A 23,565-nucleotide genomic window follows, 5' to 3' on the forward strand; every position below is an offset into this window, starting at 1 on the left:
CTCATGAGACAGGCAAGGGAAGTGGATAAAGAAACAGGTGCACAGAGTTAAGGGACATGGGCCATCTCTCAGGTCTCCCAGGGTCCAGGCCCTAGTGCAGCCACCAAAAGCCACCTCAGGGCCCACAAGACCCTCAGACCCTCCCCAGGCCGCACCTTTCCTGACAAGAAGCCGCTCCTCTGATCTCTCTCTCCTGCAATAACAAGCACAATCACTGCAAATACTCAAGAGCGGTGCTCCGACTGGTCCAATTCCCTCCATCGCTTCCCCTCATCTATCACCCTCCTGCTTTTATCTGGGCAGGAAAGTAAACTGGTTTGGTCCCTTCTGCTTCCCACTGAGCTCTGGAGGCTGGAGCCGTGTGTTCCTCTAGGAGGCTATCAACAAATTGATGTTTTTGAGTTTTGTTACTTTTAAATTTTGGGTTGCCCACTAATTCCTATAAAGATCCTCTCACCACCCAAGTTGGAGCTGCCCTCTTTCAGCACCGCCCGTCTCGCGTGAGCTCTCAACAGGAACGGCCATGGTGTGGCGCTAACCTGTTACGATTGTTTAGAAGAGTAAGTCTCAGCATGTCTCTGAGCTGTTAGACCCGGGAGGTGACTCAGCAAAACGCCTGCAGAGACCAGGTGGGCAACACAAAGGAGAAAAGTGGTCCAGGTGTCTTAAGGCAAGTCCTTTCTGTGCAGGGGGCCACTGCATGAAACAGCTGATGGTCTTCACTGCCACCAAACACTTTCCACCGTTTTTTCCTTCAACATATTGCCCTCTTTGTCTTTCACATTTCTACTTTGAGAGAGGAACAAGTTTAAGAAATAACTTTCTTAAAAGTTTCCCTTTAACCACTTTCCACTTTTAACCTTCCCACTTTTATGTTTTTAACCTTACTAAAAGAAAAACAACAGTTAAAACTGGGATAAATGATGACTGACAGGTAATCTCAATGTCAGGGACACACTAGAGATGAGTGGTGACTGTGGCAAACTGGAGAGCGCATGTCCCAAGGGGCTGAAGGAGGGAGTGGGGAAGGTGCTTCTCAGCTACTGTGGCCACGGTGGGGTGCGGCCCCATGCAGACAGATTTCCAGTATTTCAAAAGCAAAGAGAGAGATCTTTACGTGAAATCATCTGATTTAAAAATGTTGGTGACTAATTCAAAAAATTTTAAAAACACTTTATGGGCCAACACCAAACAGGCCTAAGAAAACACATGTGCAAGCCAACTCTGACCACAGGCCACCAATTTGCAATCTCCAGCCTAGATGACTCCTGACACCTTTCCAACACCAAAATTCTGAGTCTTCTTCCTACACACCCCCATGGAATATGGCAACATGCCCTACTATGGGAGTTAACCTAGCTTTGCAAGAAACCATCTTCAACAATGGTCTTCCCACTGCAGATGAGTTATCCCACGTCCTATCAAAAGTGTCATCTGCTTAGGTCTGATCACAGTTTGAAAAGAAAGCCAAAATAATCAATAAGAGCCTTGGCGGTTTTGACAACCCCTGTGAGCAGATGTCCCTTTTCGGGAGTAACATTCTTATTGACCTCCTGTTTTGCTTCCTATGACTAATAGATATTTTCCTGTTTCCTTGGGTGTCACTTGTAAGCAGCTTCGCCTGCCTGCCCTTGCATGTTCCGACCTTGTCTGGACACTACCGGGAAGTCTCTGACCTCCACCCCATGGCCGGAGCTGGATGGTGGCCACGTGTTGCCATCGTCCCATCTGCTTTCAGATTTCCTTAGCGTGCGGGCATCTGCCCAGGAGGCTTCTGCCTTTGTCTGAAAAACTGGCTATTTAAGAGCATCACTGCACAGCCAGGATGCGGCTTTCTCTCCCAGTTTCCTTCTTAAGTCCTGAAGATCTGGATTTGTAAAATTTAGTTTCTACTGGTTTCTGTGCTTATGGCCAACTCAGTGTTCACATTATTTCAAATCTTTTACAATATATAAAAATCCAGAACTTAGATGGGAAAAAACCATCATAAGTAAAATCAAGAGCCAAGTGATTACCTGAGGAAAATATTTACAATTCAGATCATAAACAAAGAGCTAATCTTGCTAATATGTAAAGAGCTCCTAGAACTTGAGGATAAAAAGATAAGAAATCCAACAGAAGAACGGGCAAAGGATATGAACACACAATTCACAGAAAAAAGAAACACAGGTGTCCCTTACACATTTAAAAAGATGCTGAACCTTACACAGAAGAGAAATGCAAATTAAAACTAGAATGAGATACCATTTCATACCTATCAGATGGGCAGAAATCCAAAGCTTGACGATACGCTCTTGCTCAGATGGTGACGAAAGGCTCTCCTTCACACACTGCTGGTGGCAATGCAAAGTGTACCACCTCTTTGGAAGGGCAATTTGGCAATTTCTATCAAGACGACAAATGCATCAGCCCTTTGATGCGGCAAGTCCACTTCTGAGAATCTTATAGCCAATACCTGCCATGTTCAAAATGTGGCACGTGTACAAGGCTATGTTCTACAGCACTGTTTTTAACAATAAACTAATGGAAACAACTCACGTTGTTTTCATCTATAGGGGACCGGTTAAACAAACCATAGTTATAACACACTGGGGCTCTCAGAGTGTGGCTGCGGGCCAACAGCGGCAGCATCACCTGCGAACGTGCTGAGAAAAGCATATTGCTGCGTATCTACCTGGGGCCCATTGAGTCAGAAACCCAGAGCATGGCTCAGGAATTCGTGTTTAACAACATCCCCGTGTGATTCTGACGCAGGCTAACATTTAAGAAGCATCGGTGTTAACAATGAAGCTTTTTTAAAAACTCAGAGAGAAATAAAGACCAAGCGCAGGTAAAGCTTGTCAGGAGACTCAGCAGAATAGTGGCCGAGTCGGGAGGAGGTGTTGGCGAGAAGGGGCACGAGGAAGGGGGAGTACGCATCTCGAGCTAGGGGATGGTCACGTGGGCGTGCACACGTGTGACACTTCATCCCGCTGTGCTCTTCCGAATGGGTGCACTTTATGGCACGTGTTATACCTCAATAAAATTTCTGAAGAAAATGACGAAGCTTGCTAGGGGAAAAAAGATACAGAACAGAACGTACGGTATCCTGGCCATTATGTGAAAAAGAGGAGAAAAGAACAATATGCATTTGTATGTGCATAAAGAAACACTGGAAGGTGAGATGAGAAATTCTGGAAGGGGACACGGGACAAGGGTGAAGACCCACATGGGGACGGGGCGTCAAAGGCAGGGAGAGCAGGCTGCAAACAAGACTTTCACTCTGACTTTTTGTACAGATTTATATTTAGACTCATGTATTTTCTATTAAAAAATAATTTTTTAAATAAATAACTTTAAATTCTTCCTGCTTTGTGAAAATTTTAAAAGTGACGTCTTCCCTACTTCATTGCTCTATATTTTCCTAGGCAAAAAAAAAAAAACATGAGCAGCTCATTTCTGGAGCTGCCACGTGCCTATCATGTGATCCAGGGTCTCTCTGCCTCAGTTACCCCTTCCGGACAATGGGAACAATAACATCTACCTTTTCTCACAAAGCTGTAAGGATGAAATCGATAGCTGACTTATAAACTATAAAGTGCTACACAAATAGATGAGATCTATAAACTGTAAAGTGCTACACAAATAGATGAGATCATCCTGACTGCTTCCAACAGGCGGAATCAGAAACTAAAGGAACAGAACAGTCAGTGTACAGCACACACATGCAAATATTCCCATTAGGGTGCTCATTTAGGACAAATGATACAAACGGCAACTATAAGCCATTTACAGGGCACTTGCTCTGTGCCAGGCACTGTAGTGAGCATGTCTCATAAGTGACATCCTGTACCCCTCAGAGGAATACTGTTTTACAGACATGGCAGTCAGATGCCAGGAGCAACTGAGCCTCCAGGACCTACAACTAGTTAGGGGTGGGCCAGGACCCTAACCATACGGCCGATGCCAGAAGCCAAGGCCCATGGTCTCCCCACCAGGCCTCTCTGCTTCCTGCCTTCCTTCAAATCACAGAGAGTGCATTGGTTGAGCCCTGAAGGCCTGCCCGCTCCCTGAGTTACCAGGCAAAAGAGAGGGGCTGAGGACAGGCATGGGGCACACAGCCTCAAAGGGCAGCATTGTGACCTCCACCCCTGCCCCAACTCCCCAGGCTGCCAAGCCACCCCCTCCCTGGCCTCCCCACCTGGAAGATGTGGCCAGTGTCGTGTGAACTCCAAGCACTGCTGTGGTCCTCATGTGCACACACACTGTGATGGTTCCAATTGTGGCTCCCCGGCCCCCAACAAAAAAAAGATACATTGGAGTTCTAACCACCAGAATATGACCTTATTTGGACATAGTCTTTATAGAGGTCATCAAGTGAAAATGAGGTCATTAGGGTGGGCCCAAATCCAATAATGACTGGTGTCCCTGTAAAGGGAAATGTGAACACAGAGACAGACACACTGAGAGGGAAGACGATGTGACAAGACACAGGAGAAGACGGCCATCGACAAGCCAAGGAGAGAGGCCTGGAACAAGTCCTTCCCTCGCACCCTACCAATGCCTTGATCTGGGACTTCCAGCCTCCAGAAATTGCGAGACAACAAATGTCTGTTATTTATTTTGCCCAGCATCCAGTCCAGGGTATGTTATCACGGCAGCCCAAGCTGACTAACTAACACACACACACACACACACACACTCTCTCTCTCTCTCTCTCTCCCTCCCTCCCTTATGTTATCACGGCAGCCCGAGCTGACTCTCTCTCTCTCCACACACACACACACACGCACACACTCCCTCTCCCTCCCTCCCAGGCTGCCCAAGCAGTAAAGATCTAGCTGGGGAATCTTCGAAGTTACCATCTTAACACTTTATTGCATGATTTGGAATATATTTTCTCCAGTTTTATAGACAGGTAGGAAGACAAGGAAAGGATAATTTTATGCAAAAATGAGAGATGTAGCAAATAGGAGAAAAGCATTAAAGAGAATTTGGAAATAAAAGTGCCTAGCTCCCGAACAGTTTTCTTGACGTACCATTCCTTTTAATAAGGCTGCAGTCCTCCCTCTGGCCTTCAAGAAAGAAGCATTAATAACTCCTGGGTGCCAGGCACCCTCAGGACCACTGCAGTCTACAACGGAGGCTTCCACACCCACCTGACCCGGGCCTGGGCAGACAACATGCAGCATGCAAAGAAGGCTGATGGGGCGCAGGGGTGAACTTTCCTTTTTAATTCATTGAGAGCATAAGGGAAAAATATTGCCTCAAGATCACACACCCAAAAAAATCTAAAATCAGTCTTTTTTTTAAAAATTTGGATAAAAATAACAATATTAACAAGCCCATTGTTAAATTAAGGGCAAAAATTATTTCAGTTAGAACAATTGAGTAAGAAAAAAATTATCCTAGCTAGATAGGAGAAGAAAAGATCAATCAGGAGAAATGGGAACGTGAAGAAGTACAAAGTGGGGTGGGGCCCAGGTCAGAGGGCCTGTAGGAGGGAAGGGAAGGAGGACCACGAGGGAACCAGGACCCAGGAAAAGGCAGCGGAGGCAGCATCTCAAAGCTGCCATTGGCTGGGTTCCAGCCGCTGTTCCGCCCACCCTGGGCTTCAGGCTGGTTAACAATCGCCACAGCGGCTCAGTGGGTCAACTGACTTCCATCTCTGGAAGCCACACCGAATGGGATAATTCTCTGGGCTGTAACAGGGAATTGGACCGCGTCACATCTAGGCTGGAAGGGGACACTGTTACATGGATGTGTTCATTTTGTGAAAATTCATGGAGCTCACCTGTTATGGTTTGTCCACTTTTTCGCACAACTGTTACACTTAAATAATAACGGAACGGTCTGAATGGTTGTGTGAATGGACTCCCACCCACATCGCCGTACAAACATGTCCATGACTCCTGAGGGAGCGGCGACCCCAGCCCAAAACTCACGTGTTGTAATCCTAACCCCCAATGTAACGGTGTTAGAAAGTGGGGCCTTTGGAAGGGCTTAGGTCATGAGGGTACGGCCCTCATGAATGGGATTAGTGCCTTGTCAGAGACCCCAGGGAGCTCCCGCCATGTGAGGATGCCTCAAAAAGTCTGTGACCGGGAAGAGGGCCCTCGCTTGCCATGCTGCAGCCTGATCTCTGACTTCCCACTGCCAGAACTGTGAGAAATAAATTTCTGTTGTTTATAAGCCACCCAGACCAAACGGACTAAGACAGTAAGTTTAATATGAAGCAATAAGTAGTAAAATTTCTGTTTACTGGGGGGGAAAAAAAAATCAAGTGCAGCGCTGGCTCTAAGTCCTGGGTCACAGACGCCCACTCTTTTCCAGACGGCCGACCAATAAAGCCAGGGAAACTGAGGACTCTGGTTTATTTTCTCTCATTCATACAGACAGTACCTTAGGGCCAAAGGATTTCTTGGTGGTTATTTGGCCCAAGGGACCAGGACAGGGCCAGGTCTCTGCCTCCCTGGTTGGGCGCCCCCTCTGCCCCCCACCCCATTTGCAAACCCAACCTTCTCGCAGCTTCTCTGGGGCCTGGTGCCGCATGAGGTGTGAGCAGACCAGCCCCTCCGCTGCCCTCACTGGTGTATCCTTGGGAATGCCAATCAACTCTCTGCGCCTTGGTTCCCCTGGTGTAAAGGATTAGGCCAGGCTACGTGAGTCTCAGGTCTCCAGCTGGAGCGGCCACAGCTCTGGCTGGTAGCTTTCGTCTGTCATGAAGTAAGGCTTCCATCTTCAGAACGGCTGCTGCCCACCAGTCTCTTCACTCTTGTCGCGCACAGGCTCATCTCACAGACAGGCGCTTGGTTTGCTAGGCGGTGTCAATCTTTCAAGGTCACGACACAAGCATGAGACAAGACCTTGCACTCCCAACGGCCAGCACAGGAACAAAAACACACTCTGAGTCCTGGACAAAGGCCTTCGGCCCAATGAGGCTTTAAAACCATCTGTCTGAGGTTGCTTTTATGAGACGGTGTGTCTCATCCTCCGGGGCGTGAGAACAATGGCCAAGCTATGGCGTGGGAGGCCCCTGCGGCTTTCATCTCCAGCAGCTGGTGGCCATAAAACCAGGAAGACCAACAGAGCCAGGGGATGGGTCCTTGTCACCTTCGATGACCCCAAACAAACCCTCCTCTCAAAGAGGTGCACACCTCAGCCTTCTTGTGCTAGGTGGGCAATAGCAGGCAGATTTGGGAACATCAAAGCTCCTCGACTCCCACCCACATCGCCGTACAAACATGTCCATGACTCCTGAGGGAGTGGCGGCCCCAGCCTGAAACTAAATCCACCCATTGATACTCGCCCCCACCTCAGACCAAACAGTTATAGACAAACCAAAACTGGCAGAGAAGAGAAGATGCAAATGACTGAGCAGATGTAGCGGGTTTCCCTATCTTACCAGGGGGGTCATTTGAAAGCCCACCTGGAGCTTTCCACCCAGGGCCCCTAGAGCCACGCTTCTCAGGTTTCACAGGCACAGGAATCGCCTGAGGATCATGTTAAAACGAAGGTTCTGGAGCAGCAGGTGTACGGTGGGGCCTGAGAGTCTCTGTTTCTAACAAGTTCCCAGGTGACGCGAACAGTCTGTGGACCATCTGAGCAGCAGGCGCTCACCAGGCCTCCTAGAGCTTCCTGTCTTCAGGAGACGCTGGGTTGAGACAGTGACCACCGCCTCCATTTGGCAGATGGGGATGAAGACTCAGACGTTAAGTGCTTTGCCCAAGACAATTCAGCAGATTAGTGGCACAACCCAAAACGACTTTGTAAATGCTTAGCCTGCTGGGGTCACCTGTTCTGGATCAGAAGAGAAGCCAGGGGGCTGGCCCAGTGGTGCAGCGGTTAAGTTCGCACGTTCCGCTTCTCAGCCCAGGGTTCGCCAGTTTGGATGCCGGGTGAGGACATGGCACCGCTTGGCACGCCATGCTGTGGCAGGCTTCCCACGTATAAAGTAGAGGAAGATGGGCATGGATGTGAGCTCAGGGCCAGTCTTCCTCAGCAAAAAAGAGGAGGACTGGCAGTAGTTAGCTCAGGGCTAATCTTCCTCAAAAAAAAAAAAAAAAGAAGGGAAGCCAGCAGGCCTTGAGTCTGTCTATGGAAAGGATCAAACCTCTATTCTTTGCTGACCTTTTACATTCTATATATTTCTGGCCATAATACCAAATTCTTTGTGATATTTAATTAGAAGGAAGAGTCAGAGTGTCTAATGATAAGACCAGCAAGCTGACATTTTATTCCTGGCCAGAGCTGGGCAGGGTGTACAGATTCCAGATAAAATATAGGCCAGCCAGTTGAACTTAAACTTCAGATAAACAAAGTACATTTCTAGTGTAATTATGTCCCATGCATAATCTGGGATACACTTATACTAAAAAATAGTATTTGCTATTTATCTGAAATTCAAATTTAACTGGTGGGCCTGGATTTTATTTGAGAGACTTAACAAAAAACAGGGTGCAAGTGGAATAAGAAGGTGTGGGTTTGGTAACAAGGAACATTTCCTGCTTCATCGCTGGTGATCTTAAAGGAACCCATAAGGACGCAGCGTGGCAGGTGCTCCACCAGGACATACGACTGTGCCCATCTCGTTTCATTCCTCTCTCTCGATCTTCTTAACTAGCTCACTATTATGTGACAAAATCATACCTTTATAGCTGGTGTGATGAGTTCAACTGTGTCCCCACACATTTCATATGCTAAAGTCCTACCCCAGCACCTCAGAACATGCCCTTATTTGGAACCCACATAACTGCAGATGTAGTTAGCTAAGATAGGTCATGAAGCAGTAGAATGGGCTCCTGATCCAATATGACTGATATCCCTATAAAAAGAGGGAAATCTGGACGGAGAGACTGACAAGCGCCCAGAGCGAATGCCACGTGAAGAGTGGCGTTACGCTGCCACAGCCAAGGAACCAGAAGCGAGGACTGAGGACCAGAACAGACGCCTCCTAGAGCCTTCAGATGGAGGGTGGCCCCGTCGACACCCTGATCTTGGACTTCCTGCCCCCAGAACTGTGAGACGATAAATTTCTCCACCCAGATTAAGCCACCCAATTTATGGTGGATGCTGACGAAGGGAGCAGAGGAGAGGGAGCGAAGCAGAGCCGGGAGGAAAACTCAACATCACCGCGAGCTACTTTCTGCGGAAGGTGACGCACTCAGCGAGGGAAGACACGGGATTTAGAAACGGTAGGCCACCTTGTCTGGGCACAGTTACTACTCTACTGAAACTGAAATTTTAAATACTGAGTTGAACAAGTTACACGCTGTTTAAAGACGAAACCTTAGAAATCAGAATTTACCCAGGTTATACACAAAGGATATCTTCCCAGGCACCTCAAGCCGTACGGGGATTTCGGGGGAGGGTTTTAAAACTCGCAGCGTCCACAGATCCGTTATTGTGAACTGTTTTTCCCACGAGAAGTCTGCTTTCCCCAGTACTCACAAACCAAACATTACCATCCCGGGCCAGTGATTAGGGAGCTCGAAACGAAATTCAGCAGGCTATTCTGATTCCGTTGTCTCTCTTGATTATTTGCTTGTCATATTTCAAATAGCCCCAAATGGCAAGATTTAAACAAAAGGTACGCTATTTAACAATACTTTATCCTCCCTTCCCAAAGTAACTGAACCTCCTCAATTCAGTATGGATTATAATGTGCCTATAACAGACCTGGAGGAGGTCAGGGAGCAGAATTCAATAACCCCGCCCTAGAAAAATCCCACACCTGGCTGGCTCCAGTCACCCTGGCCTTCGTTCAGTTACTAGAATGTGCAAGGTGTCTGTTTCTCACCTGAGGCCTTTGCACGTGCTGATCCCTCTGCCTGGAATGCTCTTTCTTCTGCCCACACCCCCTCCGCACACCCTCAACACAACTTCCCACACATGCTCGGCTCAAACGTCAGCTTCTCAGAAACATCTTCGGTCATCTCCCTTTTATTTTTCTTTATGGCACAACCTTGTATATTTTCTTCACCACCCTTATCACAGCTACAATTATTTATTGTTTACTTGTCTATTATCTCTCCCTCCCTAATCACTGGTAAGCTCCATGAGATCAGATGGGTTTTATAAACTACTTTACGCCCAGGGCCAGGCACACAAGTATTTGTCTGGATTGATCAATTAATTAATTAAAACAAATGAATGAAGGCATGAAACGACCAACAGTGGGAAGCTCTTCATGTGCAGAAGCTCCGAGGACAGCCCTGGGGCACAAAGTCTAGCTTTTCATCCTTGTTGTGAGGACTTCATTTGTCTGCTAATTTCCCCGGGAAACAGTCAAAATCAAAAGTCAACCCTCTAGCACAATTTGGTTTTACAAACAGGCCCTTCCTATAATGAAGGCATGCCCCTGTCACACAAACATCAACTGTTGTGACCCCAAGACACCTCTTTCTCACAGTGAATTAATAAAGCAGAGTTGGGTTATGAGGTGCATCCCATACAAATTGACTTTGGGGAGAAATATAATGAAAATATCACCACAAAATTTGATAGCCAGATATCTCTTTATAAATTAATAAATCGGAATTCTGACAGTAAAAAAAAGAAAAAGCCAGGGCTAGCCCCGTGGCATAGCGGTTAAGTTCGCACGCGCCAATTTGGCAGCCTGGGGCTCATGGGTTCTGATCCCGGGCATGGACCTACACACCACTCATCAAGCCACAATGTGGTAGCATCCCACATATAAAAAATAGAGGAAGATTGGCACAGATGTTAGTTCAGCGACAATCTTCCTCAAGCAAAAAGAAAAAGCCTACACATTATATATTTACAAACAAACTTATTTATGGGTCATAAGAATTAGATGACAGAGAGGATTTTGGCAATACAGATAAAAACCTTTAAAATGTACAAACTACTTGACCCAGATATTCCATTAATAGGAATTTATCCTAAGAAAATAATCATGAATGCATGCAAAAACTTAGTCACAAGAACGTTTACTGTAGCACTGTTTACAGTACAAACTGGAAACTTGGGGCCGGCCCCATGGCTGAGTGGTTAAGTTTGCATGCTCCGCTTCGTCGGCCCAGGGTTTCGCCGGTTCAAATCCTGGGCACGGACATGGCACTGCCTGCCAAGCCATGCTGAGGCGGCATCCCACATGCCACAACTAGAAGGACCCACAACTAAAAATGCACAACTATGTACCAGGGGTCTTTGGGGAGAAAAAGGAAAAATAAAATCTTTAAAGAAATTAAAAAAAACACTGGAAACTTAAATATCCCATAATATGGGATTGAATAGATAACTCGTGGTAATCCCTATTAAGAAATACTCTGCAGCTTTAACTGGTGCAACCACTATGGGAAACAGTATGGAGATTCCTCAAAAAACTAAAAATAGACCTACCATATGACCCAGCTATCCCACTACTGGGTATCTACCCAAACAATTTGAAATCAACAATCCAAAGTAACATATGCACCCCTATGTTCACTGCAGCACTATTTACACTAGCCAAGACATGGAAGCAACCCAAGTGCCCATCGACCGAAGACTGGATAAAGAAGACGTGGTATATATAGACAGTGGAATACTACTCAGCCATAAAAAAGAATAAAATCATCACATTTACAACAACATGGAAGGACTTAGAGGGAATTACGCTAAGCGAAATAAGCCAGTTTCAGAAAGACAAACACCAGATGATTTCACTCATATGTGGAATATAAACAAGTACTAGGACAAAGAAAATAGTTCAGTGGTTACCAGAGAAAAGGGTGGGGAGGGCCACTAGGGGTGAAGGGGAGCATTTATGTGGTGACAGTCAAGAAATAATGTACAACTCAAATCTCACATTGACGTAAACTAGTATGAACTCAATAAAAAAAAAACAAAGAAATACTCTGCAGCTTTTCAAAATGTCTCATTGAATGGAATAATAATGAATGCCATGGAAAAAAGATTCATCATATGCTAACACCAAGAAAAGTGGGTTATGAATCAATACTCCAAAAATGTTAATTGTAGTTTTGCTGAGTGGTGGCATCACGTGTGGTTTTTATCTTCTTATGTCTTACCTGCATTTTATAAATTTCCTCTGAAAGTCATGCATGACTGATGCAAATATATTTTGAAAAATGTTTAGTTAAAAATAAATTTTAATCACTCACAAAAGGATAAATACCATATGAGGTACCTAGGATAGTCAAATTTACAGAGACTGAAAGTAGGAGGGTGGTTGCCAGGGGCTGGAATGGGGGCAGAAAGAGGAGTTACTGTTTAATGGGGACGGAGTTTCAGTTTGGGAAGACGAAGAATTCTGGCGATGGATGGTGGTGATGGCAGCACAACAACGTGAATGTACTTAATGCCACTGTACTGTACACTTAAACATGGCTAAGAGGGTAAATTTTATGCTATGTGTATTTTACCACAATTAAAAAAAAATTTTTTTTAATTAAATTAATAAATCCTAAGTACAGCTGGTCTAGAAGTGTCTTAGTTAAGATTTTCAAGGGACAGGAGTGGAGAAGGCTGGATTTGACCTTGCACCACATGGCACTGAGCAAGACAATCCACTGCACTCCCAGGCCTGTGCCTCGGGATGAGCAGCCAATCATTGCCTTGTTCCCTGACACCGGTGCTGGCCATGGCCTAGCCTGTCTCTCTTCCATGAGCATGGAGTTCTCTCCCTTTCTTGCCAGCGTCCCTCAGTTTGATTCTCAGAAGGACTGAGTTGGCTTCTCCGGAGTCTGGCTACAGTGACTGCAGGGGGCAGGCGAGCCCAGAAAAGATCCTGCATCCTCCACAGGCCATGGGTTAAAAGATTTAGCCCCAAAGTCCTTCAGCGAGTCACTGGTGGAGCCAGGCAGAGAAAGGACTCTCACCCTGAAGTCCAGACAATTCAGCGCTCCACCAGAGAACAAGGGACAGGACAGGACTCGGCCAACACAAACGCCTCCGTGATTCATCAAGAGGGTGCCCAGCACTTTGCAACTGAGAAAGCAGCGCAAAACATGGTTCCTGGTGGAGGGACCTGAGGACCCCACCAGGATGTGGCCCATACTGTATCTTAAGGGCGGTAGGATGTTGGATGCTGAATTTAAATATCTTAGAAGATCATACACATACACAGGAAGAGGTTTCCTAGTCCTTCCGGGTTGACAGTACCAGGGAAAGAGAGAGCCAGAGCTTTTCTTACCTGCTGTAGGCACGCTAACGTTATACTGAGGTAAAATAAATAGGAAGGCAGTCTTGGCGGTGACCTGTGAAACAAAGGGGAAAAGTTCCAATTTAGCTTCTTGATCACATCAAGAGGAACAAGTGGAGCCTATGACCAGCCCACAGGGTCCCCTTCACATCTCAGACCCACATGCCTCCCAGTGAGGGGTTTTACCTAAAGCAGAGCTAACACTGGGTTTCTTCTGTTTTTCTTTAATGACATCCTCCCAATACCTACACTACAAACAAGGCAGTCCCGGGCCCTGGATGGAATCTAGACTTGTGCTCACTGTAGGTGGAAAGCGACAAGCTTGCTCAGGCAGCTGAGAGCTCACAGGCCAAGGGTACAAATCTGTCTGCCAGTCATTCATCCATCCACTCATTCATTCAAGCATTTAGGTTCGTTCTATGTACCCAGCACTGTGGAAAACGGAAACTAACAGCTGAGGTCACAGCCTTCAAGAAGCTTCGGGCCTGGGTTTCCCCAGCACGTGGGTTAACTGCACACTGGACAGCAGCCCCAAAGTCTAAACCAGAGCTTCAGAAACCGAGAACTCCAGCTGCTAGTTTCACATCTACCCTCCTGTGGGACACTGGGCAAGACGTAACACCGCACACTGCTGGTTTGTTTATTTCGAAAGCTGCTCTTAAAATCTTAGATTTGCTGTGAAAAACCTGTGGTTGTCCCCTGGCTATTAATGGCCAAATCAGTACTCCGGCAACTCAGCCTGCAGGAGAGATCCCGAAACGTGGGGATCCAAAGCTTGGATTCAGGAACTGCCTGCCTGGCTCATGTGCTGCCTCTGCCACTGGCCGCCGGGTACCCACGAGCCTCCACGTCCCCCTCGAGCCTCCACTCCCTGGTCCGTAAAGCAGGGATTCCTGTAGGACCCCGCTAGTCTGGGTGGCACTGGCGCAGCTGTTGGCATTCTCTGAAGCTCCCCAGATGTTTCTGATGTGCAGCTGGAGCTGACAACCACCACCCACACTGTTCCGGAGCATGTGCGAGGGCAGGTGAGGAGGCCCAGAGCTGAGCCTTTTCCAGGAGGCCCCTGGAGACACCTCATCAGTAAAGAGTTCCTGCTTCTCCTCTAAACAACAAGTTTTGAAGGATGCACCGTGGGTGTGAGGGGAGACACTCTGGGTGGGGCAAAAGCAGCATGGACACCGGCGAATGAGGCAATACAGAGCCCCTCGTCACTCCTGACAGCACAGAGGGAGGTCACTGTCCCCAGCCTAGCCCAGAGACCACCCTCCCCATTAAAGAGAAAAACTCTCCCCGTCAACAAGCCCCGTTTCTCTGCAGTGGGGGGGTCATTTGCTCTTTGTACGTGGTGATGCACGAGCCTTCCCGCGTCTCTGTGCTGCTGCCTCAGGCATGCTCTGCCAAACTGGCAGGGGCAAAGTCAAATGGGATTAGGCACGAGAAGGTGCTCTGGAAAACTCAACACCCTATCCGAATACACAGGTCTCACAGGTCTTCCTCCCCCGACCCAAAATCTATTACTTTGGTCCTTGAGACCTCTTCCAGTATGTTCCCGACCTCCCTTCCAGTCCAAACGCCTGTACAGTCATGCATCACGTAACGGCAGGGACGCATTCTGAGACGTGCATCATTAGGTGATTTCCTCTTTGTAGAAACATCATAGACACACACCTAGATGGTACAGCCTACTGCACACCTAGGCTCTGTGGTACTAATCCTGTGGGACCACTGTCGTATGTGCTCTCATTGACCAAAATGTCATTACGTGGCACATGGCTTTACTTCTGTAGAATAGATGTACTTTGTTTCAGCCAAAATGTGCCACTTACCACTTCCTTTGGGGGTTTTAGCCCCTCTCATTTGGTACCCTACTTTTATACCCTCCCCCACAAAGGAAGGAAAAGGCTCCGTTGATGAGAATCCCAGTCATCCTTCCTAACCCAGCTCAGCTGTAATGCCTCTGGGAACCCTGCCCCTGCCCCCTGCTCACAGGAGCCCTTCCTCCTGAGTGCTCAGGCCCACATCCTGCTGTGTCATCCCTTCCAGATGGTTCTCTCAGTGTCACTCCTTGAGGGCAGGGACTGTGCTGCCTCATCTACCCTCACACCCTGCCCAAGCCACTAACCCAGGTGCACACAGTAAGCGCTCAGTAACTGCTCACTGGAGAAGATGCAAATCAAACGCTGAGTCTGTGCTGGCTTGCCTCACTCAACTGTACTTCTCGCTCAGCCCCAGTGCCATCACTCCAGCTGTCCTCTCTGTCACCTGTCACCCATAGCCTTCTCCTTGAGACCTATCCAGCTGCTAAACCACCTACACCCCCCCCACCACTCCAGCCACGGTGGTCTCCCCAACCCTCCTCCTCCAGTCACGCTGGTCATCCCTGACGAGACCACCTGGCTCTCCATATTGTCTGCCAGGACTCCTTTGAGGGTAAACCTCCTCTTCTCAGGCTGAAATCCCTATGAGAGAAGATCAGAGGAAGCTGGAGGAAATGGGACAGAGGTAGGAGAGAGGAGAAAGGCAAGAGAGCAGGCAAGAAGAAAATATTGACCGAACGCTGTCCCATGCCTTAAGCACAAATCTCTCCTTCAATTCCATTCAGGAAACACATGCGTCTTTTAAGGCCGTGGAGCGGAGGGGGCCTCTTGGGGTTCTGGCCCACCAGCACCCATTCTCCTCTTCCCGGGAGCACCAGAGTTTCCTGAGGAGCACCTCTCCCCAGCTGTGTGTGTGCACAGGGTGTGGGGGGGTCACTCTGGTGAAACCTTCCTCCTGGAAGGATGCAGGGGCCAGACCCTCTCCCCAGGACAGAGGCCAGCCAGTCGGACACCCTCTCCTGGGCTCTGAATCTTGGGTGGGAATGGAGGAAGTGCTGGTCAGCGCCGTGCGCCTGCCAAGATGGTTCCACTGTGGTCCCCACAGCTCTGCCCCTGAAGTGCCCCAGAGCCCCAGCAACTGTGGGAACCCCCAGAGAGCCTCCCTCAGTTGGCCAGCGTCCATTTGTAAGACACGTTATTACTCAGTGCCTAGAGCGCTGGTGTTCAACCCTGGCTGCACATTTGATCCCTGGGAGCGGCTTTTAAAATCTCTATGCCTGGGCCACCCGCCGCCAATTGAACCCGACCTGTGGGGCTTCAGCAGGTCATCAAGCTCCCCAGAGCATTCCAACCTGCAGCCCAGTCGGACAGCCGCTTGTGCCGAGACTGTCTCATCACGCTCTCGAGGCAGGCCTCTCTGGCCAGTCTGCCTTGGAACCTTCTCTGTGTCCTTCATAGAATTAATTTAATTTATTTTTTAAGTAAATTTTAACTTCAAGAGAAATACATATACTTTAAAAAACTGAACCAATTCAGAAATACGTAAGTAAAAATCTAACATTCACGCTATGTTCTTTGCTTTCTTCTCTCTCCCCAGGCCATATTCATGTCCCTTTCTGCATGTTTGGTGTCAGTTCTCTGAGAGCTTTTCCTATGCGCTTATCCATTTGGAATTTATTTTATGTTCTTGTGGCATTATAACTTGGACTGTGTTTACTGACACAAGGGATTAAAGAGTGAAAAAATTTTAAAATAGCTGTAAGTTATTAAATAATATTTAAATCACTTTTGTAGCTCTGTTAATCAATGGTTATTGGTAACAAATAGGCAAGGTACAAATCCATTCGATGTACACGAAAGCATTCAAGTACAGTTACACGTAAAATGTGGAGGTCAACCTATGTTTACTAACGCCCACATATAAATGAGTGGGTATATAATAAAACCTTCCTTATACATACTGGTGCTTTTCATTAACATTTCCCACAGGGTTACCCCTAATGTTTAACACTGAAAAGCTGAGCCAAATAAAACAGGCTGTCGGTGGGAGTGTACATAAAGGGATAGAGTCCGCTATTCCTTCTAACAGAAGAATAACCCCACCGTTTTTTTTTTTTTTTTAAGGAAGACAGACTTTTGATCTATGAGCTCTACATATATTCTTGCCTTATTCCTGAATATTCAGTCAGTTCTCATTATTCACGGTGGTTCTGCGTCTAGGAAGTCACTGCGAACACTGAATTAGTGGATACTGAACCATTGCTCCTAGGAGAAATACAGAGATAGGTTCCCACAGTCTCTGGTCACACATTTCCATCAACTGATCAATACATAACCTTGTTTTACCTGTGTTTTTGTTTCAGGATGCAGTATTTGATATCCTCTGTCACAGCGCAAACACTGAACTCGTGACCAGCAAGCAGCACTCTAACTCATGCTTAAGGAAGCTCATCTAACACACGTATGTTCTCAGGAAGGCACATCACGGCCTTCTTGTGCTAAGGAACACCTGACAGCACTTTAGCACCACACTTGAGGGCCATTTTAAACAGCAAATTCACCAAGAAAAAGCACAAAAATGCAATAAGTGTGGCACTACACAGACTATAACAAGGACGCTCGCCTGCAGCAGGAGAGCGGCAACGAGAGGGCAGAGCATCCTCTTGTCCGACCTCAGCCAGGAACACGCTCATCAGGGACTCAGATTTTTCACTGCTCTGTGCATGTCCCAAAGTGACCACCACATTGCTATGAGTAGTGACTTTGAGGTTACAAATAAATTTTAGCGACTAGGAGCATGGGCACATATGCAATCCGCAAAGAATGAGGATCGACTGTAGCGAGGCACATGTGAACGCCAGCTCCGAGGGCCAAACCTTCTTTTATAACACCTTTGTTGCGGTATAATTTACACACCATAAAATTCACCCATGTTAAGTGGACAGCTTTATGGGGTTTATCTTTGTTTTTAAACTCTCTCTTCGCTGGAACATAAGTTATAGGAAAGTATGGCTCTTACTTGCCTTGATCATCTTCATCCCAATTTCATAAATACCTATTTGATGAACTAATACTGCAAGCAGCTATACTATTTAGTAACCACAGATGAATGCTTAACAAATGTTTCCTGAACGCGATTCTAAGAGGACAATTGGATCTAGGACTCTGATTAAGGCAAAAATACTAGATTCCAGTATTTTTCCATTCCTACCCCTCTGGTAGAAGCAGCAGGTCATTCCAAAACATGACTCTTTCTTTGTCGGCAGCGATGCTTGCTCCCACTTGACCGAGTCTCAGAAAGATGGTGTCAGTTTCCCCGTTTCACGGACGAGGAAGCTGAAGCTGGGGCACAGAGACGGAAAGTGGCCTCCAAAGGCCTCACAACGTTACAAGTAGAAAAGGCAACATTCAACTTGATTTTTAAAAAATTTGTTCCAAAAACAAATTTGGGATACCCACAACATGGCACATAAAATAGAACGCAACATGAAAAGTAAGCAGAAGGGGACCAAAAAAAATATATCAAAGGCAAAGAGACGGAGCAAGGAATGAGGCTGATCCACGAGATCACATACCATGAGGTCCTACTCATTGGCTAAAGGTGGCCAGAAATCTGGCTCTAAGCTTTCTCAGAGCCACTTGAAGGAGGAAGGGGCATCAGCCCCTGGATTCTTCACATCCATTAATTAAAAAACATAGAGATTACTCAAAAGAAGCCGCTCTACTTCTCCAGCATAAAAACCACCCTCTCTACTTTAAAAGCTCCTTTGGCCCCAAAACTTCCCTCCATAACCCTATCCCAACCTCAGACCAGGGACAAAACGACTAACAAGCTTCTCTCTGCGGGCGCTGGTTTGGTTTGTGTAGCACAGAGGGGCTGTAACAGGAGCCTATTAAAAATGTCATTCCAATTATGTCCCATCCCTCGGAGGCTGTTTATAGGAAACATTATTGCGTTTAATAGCATTTTAAATGCCAGGCTCAGTGGGTGAAGGGTTAAAAGTGACAACGTGCTAATACACTAAGGCAGAGGGAGAACACTCAATTACATAGGAGGGGCCACATCTCTTTCTCTCTCTCTCTCACGCACACACAGAAAGCTTCATTGAACTTTTAACTACAACAGAGCATCAGGCACAAAGGCAGTGACATTGAGCGTGCTTGCGCAGCCATAACAAAACGCAAACTGTTCCACATGCCGTGTTCTATTAGGGGCACGTGAATCCGAGCTCTTGGTTGCAACTAGATCAAGGAGGCTGGCGAAACAGTTGCTTCCAGCAAAGAGTAGCATGCTAGGATTCCGGTCCCAGCTCTGCTGTGGGGCAGCTGGGTGACCGCAGGCCAAATATTTTACCTCTCTGGACCGGTTTTTAATCCATTAACACCAACAACTTAATGGCAGTTAAGGTTATCAAGTGCTTCCTCAGAGCCAGGCATGAATCTAAGGGGCTTATATAAATTATCTCATGTAATTCTCACAACAACCCTGGCAAGGTAGCGACTAATAATATCCCCATTTTACAGATGAGCACTGAAAGGATAAGGCCAACTCAGGCGATCAGAAGGGATGTCCTTAAAGGTCCTCTCCAGCCTCAGCTCCAAAAGGCTACCGTCTCCTGATTCCACTTATTGTTCAACACCCAAAACACGGCCTTACATGACAACCTGCTGAGAGGTCTTCCCAAAGTGACCACGAGTCCGGGTATCAGCTACGTCTGACACAGCAAGAAAGGAAGGCCTCTCGAGTTAACCTGTCAGCCTGCCACCCACGGACATTGGGCACACGGGCTTCCGAATGCCCCTATCTGCTCTCTGTTCACTGCAAGTTGATATCTGGGCACTGAAGATCAAAGAGAAGAGCTGTGATGGAGGCAGGCTCATTGCCTTCTTTTAGGTAGCACGTACTCAACCCTTTGGTTTGGTTTATGCTGTGTCTTTCTGGACAGATACATCCAAACAGAGACACTTGGAAGGGGCTGTGTTCACAGACTAGCCACCAAGGACAGACGGGGGATGAGGCGTCTGCTCCGATCCACTCTGTCCCATGGACACCACCATGTCCACCCATGGGCTGAAGCACCAAGTGGAGCACAAGCCCGAACCGTGACCCCAGGAGGGACAGCAAGGCCATCGCTACCTCCTCCCTCAGAAGGCCAGGAGGAGCCAGGAGGAACGTCCTCTCCCCCAATGCAGCCTCTTCTCGGGAAGCCAAATGGCCCCGACTCAGGCTTTCCCGAAATTGATTTTGCATCTTAATGCTGAGGCAGTGGACAGGAAAATTTCAGTCACCAGGAAAACATTTGAAAGTCACGCCCCATTGGTGGGACAGAGTCTTTTTTTAATAAGTCTTTAGCCCTTCTTTCCTGGAGTGTTCGTTCCCCGAAGTTCTGGCTTCATGAGTCGGCCTGATAAGCTGCACGCGTTTTCTCGGCTGGGACTCCATGCACGTGGGTTTGCATCCTCTCCATCGCTTGGGAGAAGGCAGAGACAGCTGAAACAAAGATGCTTTTCACTCTTGCTTTCTAAATTCTCCATTTGGGATGATCAGAGTCTGGCTGGGAGGGCCGAGCACCTGAAACCAGGGGGCAGAGTTCTGACAGTGCCTTCCCGTGTGGCTTTTAACAATGCCCAGCGATTGTGGTTTTCTCACTTGAAAAACTGCCTTGATCTAAGAATGAGGCAAAGCTAAACACATACACACACAAACTGATTCTCTGTGAGCCGTGTTCACATGCTGAAGAGATCATCATTAACAGTCTTGAATGCAGTTTATATTGGATTGAAAATGACAATGTATATTTATGAGAAAAACTCATAATTGGAACAGCTATGACAAAATTAGATTATTTGCTTCATTATATTCATCAGTCCCAAAGTCTAAACTTTATATTGGGATATGGAGGAATTTAGAAAGGGTCACTTAGAGTTTTAAAAATTTTTTTGAGGAAGATTAGCCCTGAGCTAACATCTGCTGCCAATCCTCTTTTTGCTGAGGAAGACTGGCCCTGAGCTAACATCCACGCCCATCTTCCTCTACTTTCTATGTGGGATGCCTGCCACAGCATGGCTTGCCAAGCGGTGCCATGTCCACACCCGGGATCCGAACCGGTGAACCCCAGGCCACCGAAGCAGAACGTGTGCACTTACCCGCTGCGCCACCAGGCCGGCCCCTGAACTTGGGCTTTTTAAAAAGATACATATAAAGATTGAACTTGCCATGCTATCTATCCTCAATGTGAGAAGTCCATCAAGGACTCAAAAACAGGAGGTGGCCTTGGGATAGTGCTCCCCACGGCCTTTATATGCACCACCTCATTAAAACGTTAAGAAGACTGCACACTGATGCAACATATGCTTCATAGATTGAACTTGAGCGACTACGTGCCTTACAGATGGCCTCAGATAAAATATAGACGTTTGCATGAATAAACATCTTTCTTCTCTGAAGGCCTGATTAATATACCCTCATCCGTCCCCTCAAGAAAGAGCCCTGGATCAAAATTTCTAACACTCTTACTTGATTATATACTTCACTCTCCTTCGCTGACTCCCGATAGCTTTCCCCTCACTTGAAGAGCACAGGCTACTCATAAACCCCTCCTCATGGAAGCTAAAAACCTAATAAAGACAAAGAAGTGCGCACCCAAAATAATTGTTTAGAATATCAGTGTTCTTAAAATGCATTTCTCCTGCACCACATGGCAGAGTTCAGATGACTGGCTGCAATGTGGATTTTCCTAAAACACACACATTGGTCAGGACAAAATATTTTTAATTTTGGCCAAAAGCCACCTGTTCAGAAGCAAGATCATCTTAAATGTAAATTAAAAATCAAAACAGAGAAAAAAAAAGCAAGGCTTTCGGGCTGTAGAATTTTAGGCTGCAAGGGATTTTGAAGAGGTGAGATTAGGTAACATTTCAGACTTGATTGCAGAACAGGAACCACCGCACCAGCACCCCACAGTGTGGTCTTCGCCGCAGTTTTTAAACAGCCTTTAGCTCCACGAGGCAGGAAGCACCAAGAGACAGGGCAATCCTTACTGTCACAGATGGGTCTGCAATAGGCAGTCACTAATCACTGGCAATGGTCAAGAGCGGGTGCCAGGGAGAATCATCCCCAAGGAACTTCTGGCATTTCCCGGTATTTGGCGAAATGAGAGGATTATTCAGGGCTCTCAAGCCCCAGGGTAGCTGGACCAGGGGGGGCCCAGGCGCATTTGCCTTCATTTGCTTGTTTACACTTAGGGAAGGAGAACACAGCCGACAGCAGTCTACTGCGACCACTTTTGATTATTCTCTACCATCTGGAAAGTTTCCTACTCAAAATCTGCATGTCGATCCCCACTTTTTGACTGAAGAGTCAGGCCTGTGGATTAGAGCTTGCTAGAAAAATGAACTGCGAGTTCACAAGGATGGAGCAAAGGGAAGGCGTCTCCAGGGGTGTAAACCAGGCCTGTCAGCAGGGCAGCCGGCTGATTAGCACAGGGAGCCTTCAGGAACCTGTGTCGCAGCATATACAGAGAAGCCCTAACTGGGTATCCTCCTCTGCCCATAGTTAAACTGAGTGAACTAGGGCTGGAAGGCAAATAAATGAGTTTTTAAAATAAGCCATTCATGGGGCTGGCCCAGTGGCACAGCTGTTAAGTTTGCACGTTCCACTTCAGCGGCCTTGGGTTCACTGGTTTGGATCCTGGGTGCGGACACGGCACAGCTTGCCATGTTGTGGCAGGCGTCCCACATATAAAGTAGAGGAAGATGGGCACAGATGTTAGCTCAGGGCCAGTCTTCCTCAGCAAAATGAGGAGGACTGACAGCAGATGTTAGCTCAGGGCTAATCTTCCTCAAAAGAAATTAAATAAGCCATTCTGCAGGAATTTTAGGCGTGTGATCCTGATGTCCCAGTTTCCGCACACCCCTACTCCACTGAGGCAGGAAAGAGATTAAGTGCCAGGTGACAGGGAATGGGCCACTGTGGTACCATTCTGATACCAACAGGAGCCTGCGTCTCGCACACTCAGCGAGAAGTCGAGGTCAGGCCGGGAGCTCTGCTCTTGCATCCTGATTCTGAATCGCCTTTAGTTCCTACCACTCTCTGCGCTACAAGAATGCGCACTGCTCCAGAGGGACGTGTCTTAGAACCCCATTCTGGGCTGGCATCCAGCCCACTGTGCCTGGGGCTAGGGACCTGCCGAGGACCACCTGTATGAGGGCACCTGAGAAGTAGAAGTGGAGGATGGTGATGTGACTCAGATGAATTAAATCACAGCCAAGAAGGTTAATGAAAAACATCCAGCACTCAAATATCCCTGTTCCTCAGCAAATAATATTCCCAAGGGAATATGCCAATCGTCTTCAAAGTGGAGAAGAAAAAGAACAACACGAAAGGCAAGAGTTCCCCAGATAAACAGAAAACCCAAATCTAAGCCCAAAGGCACGGCCTGAGGTAAACACTATCCCCGCTTTGCCACAAACCAGTCCCTCCACACCCCTAGACCGCATAAACAAAGTCCAGGCAAATGTGGATATTTAGGGTAAAAGCCATACTCCAAGATATTTTTCTCTCTCTCTCTCCTTCTCTCTCTCCCTCTCTCTCTCACACAC

The 23,565-nt window shown here is 47.2% G+C and overlaps 1 protein-coding gene across 1 annotated transcript in view; it reads right to left on the minus strand.

Annotated features, from left to right (window-relative positions):
- The window catches only part of TRAM2 (translocation associated membrane protein 2), a 76,338-nt gene that overhangs the window by 23,612 nt on the left and 29,161 nt on the right, over window positions 1-23,565 (minus strand). The window contains exon 2 of the mRNA XM_070586225.1: window positions 13,139-13,202. Coding sequence (XP_070442326.1) covers window positions 13,139-13,202 — 64 coding nt within the window. The remainder of the gene's footprint in view (window positions 1-13,138; window positions 13,203-23,565) is intronic.

Source organism: Equus przewalskii, chromosome 19 (genome assembly GCF_037783145.1).
Source record: "Equus przewalskii isolate Varuska chromosome 19, EquPr2, whole genome shotgun sequence".
Lineage (NCBI taxonomy): Eukaryota > Metazoa > Chordata > Mammalia > Perissodactyla > Equidae > Equus > Equus przewalskii.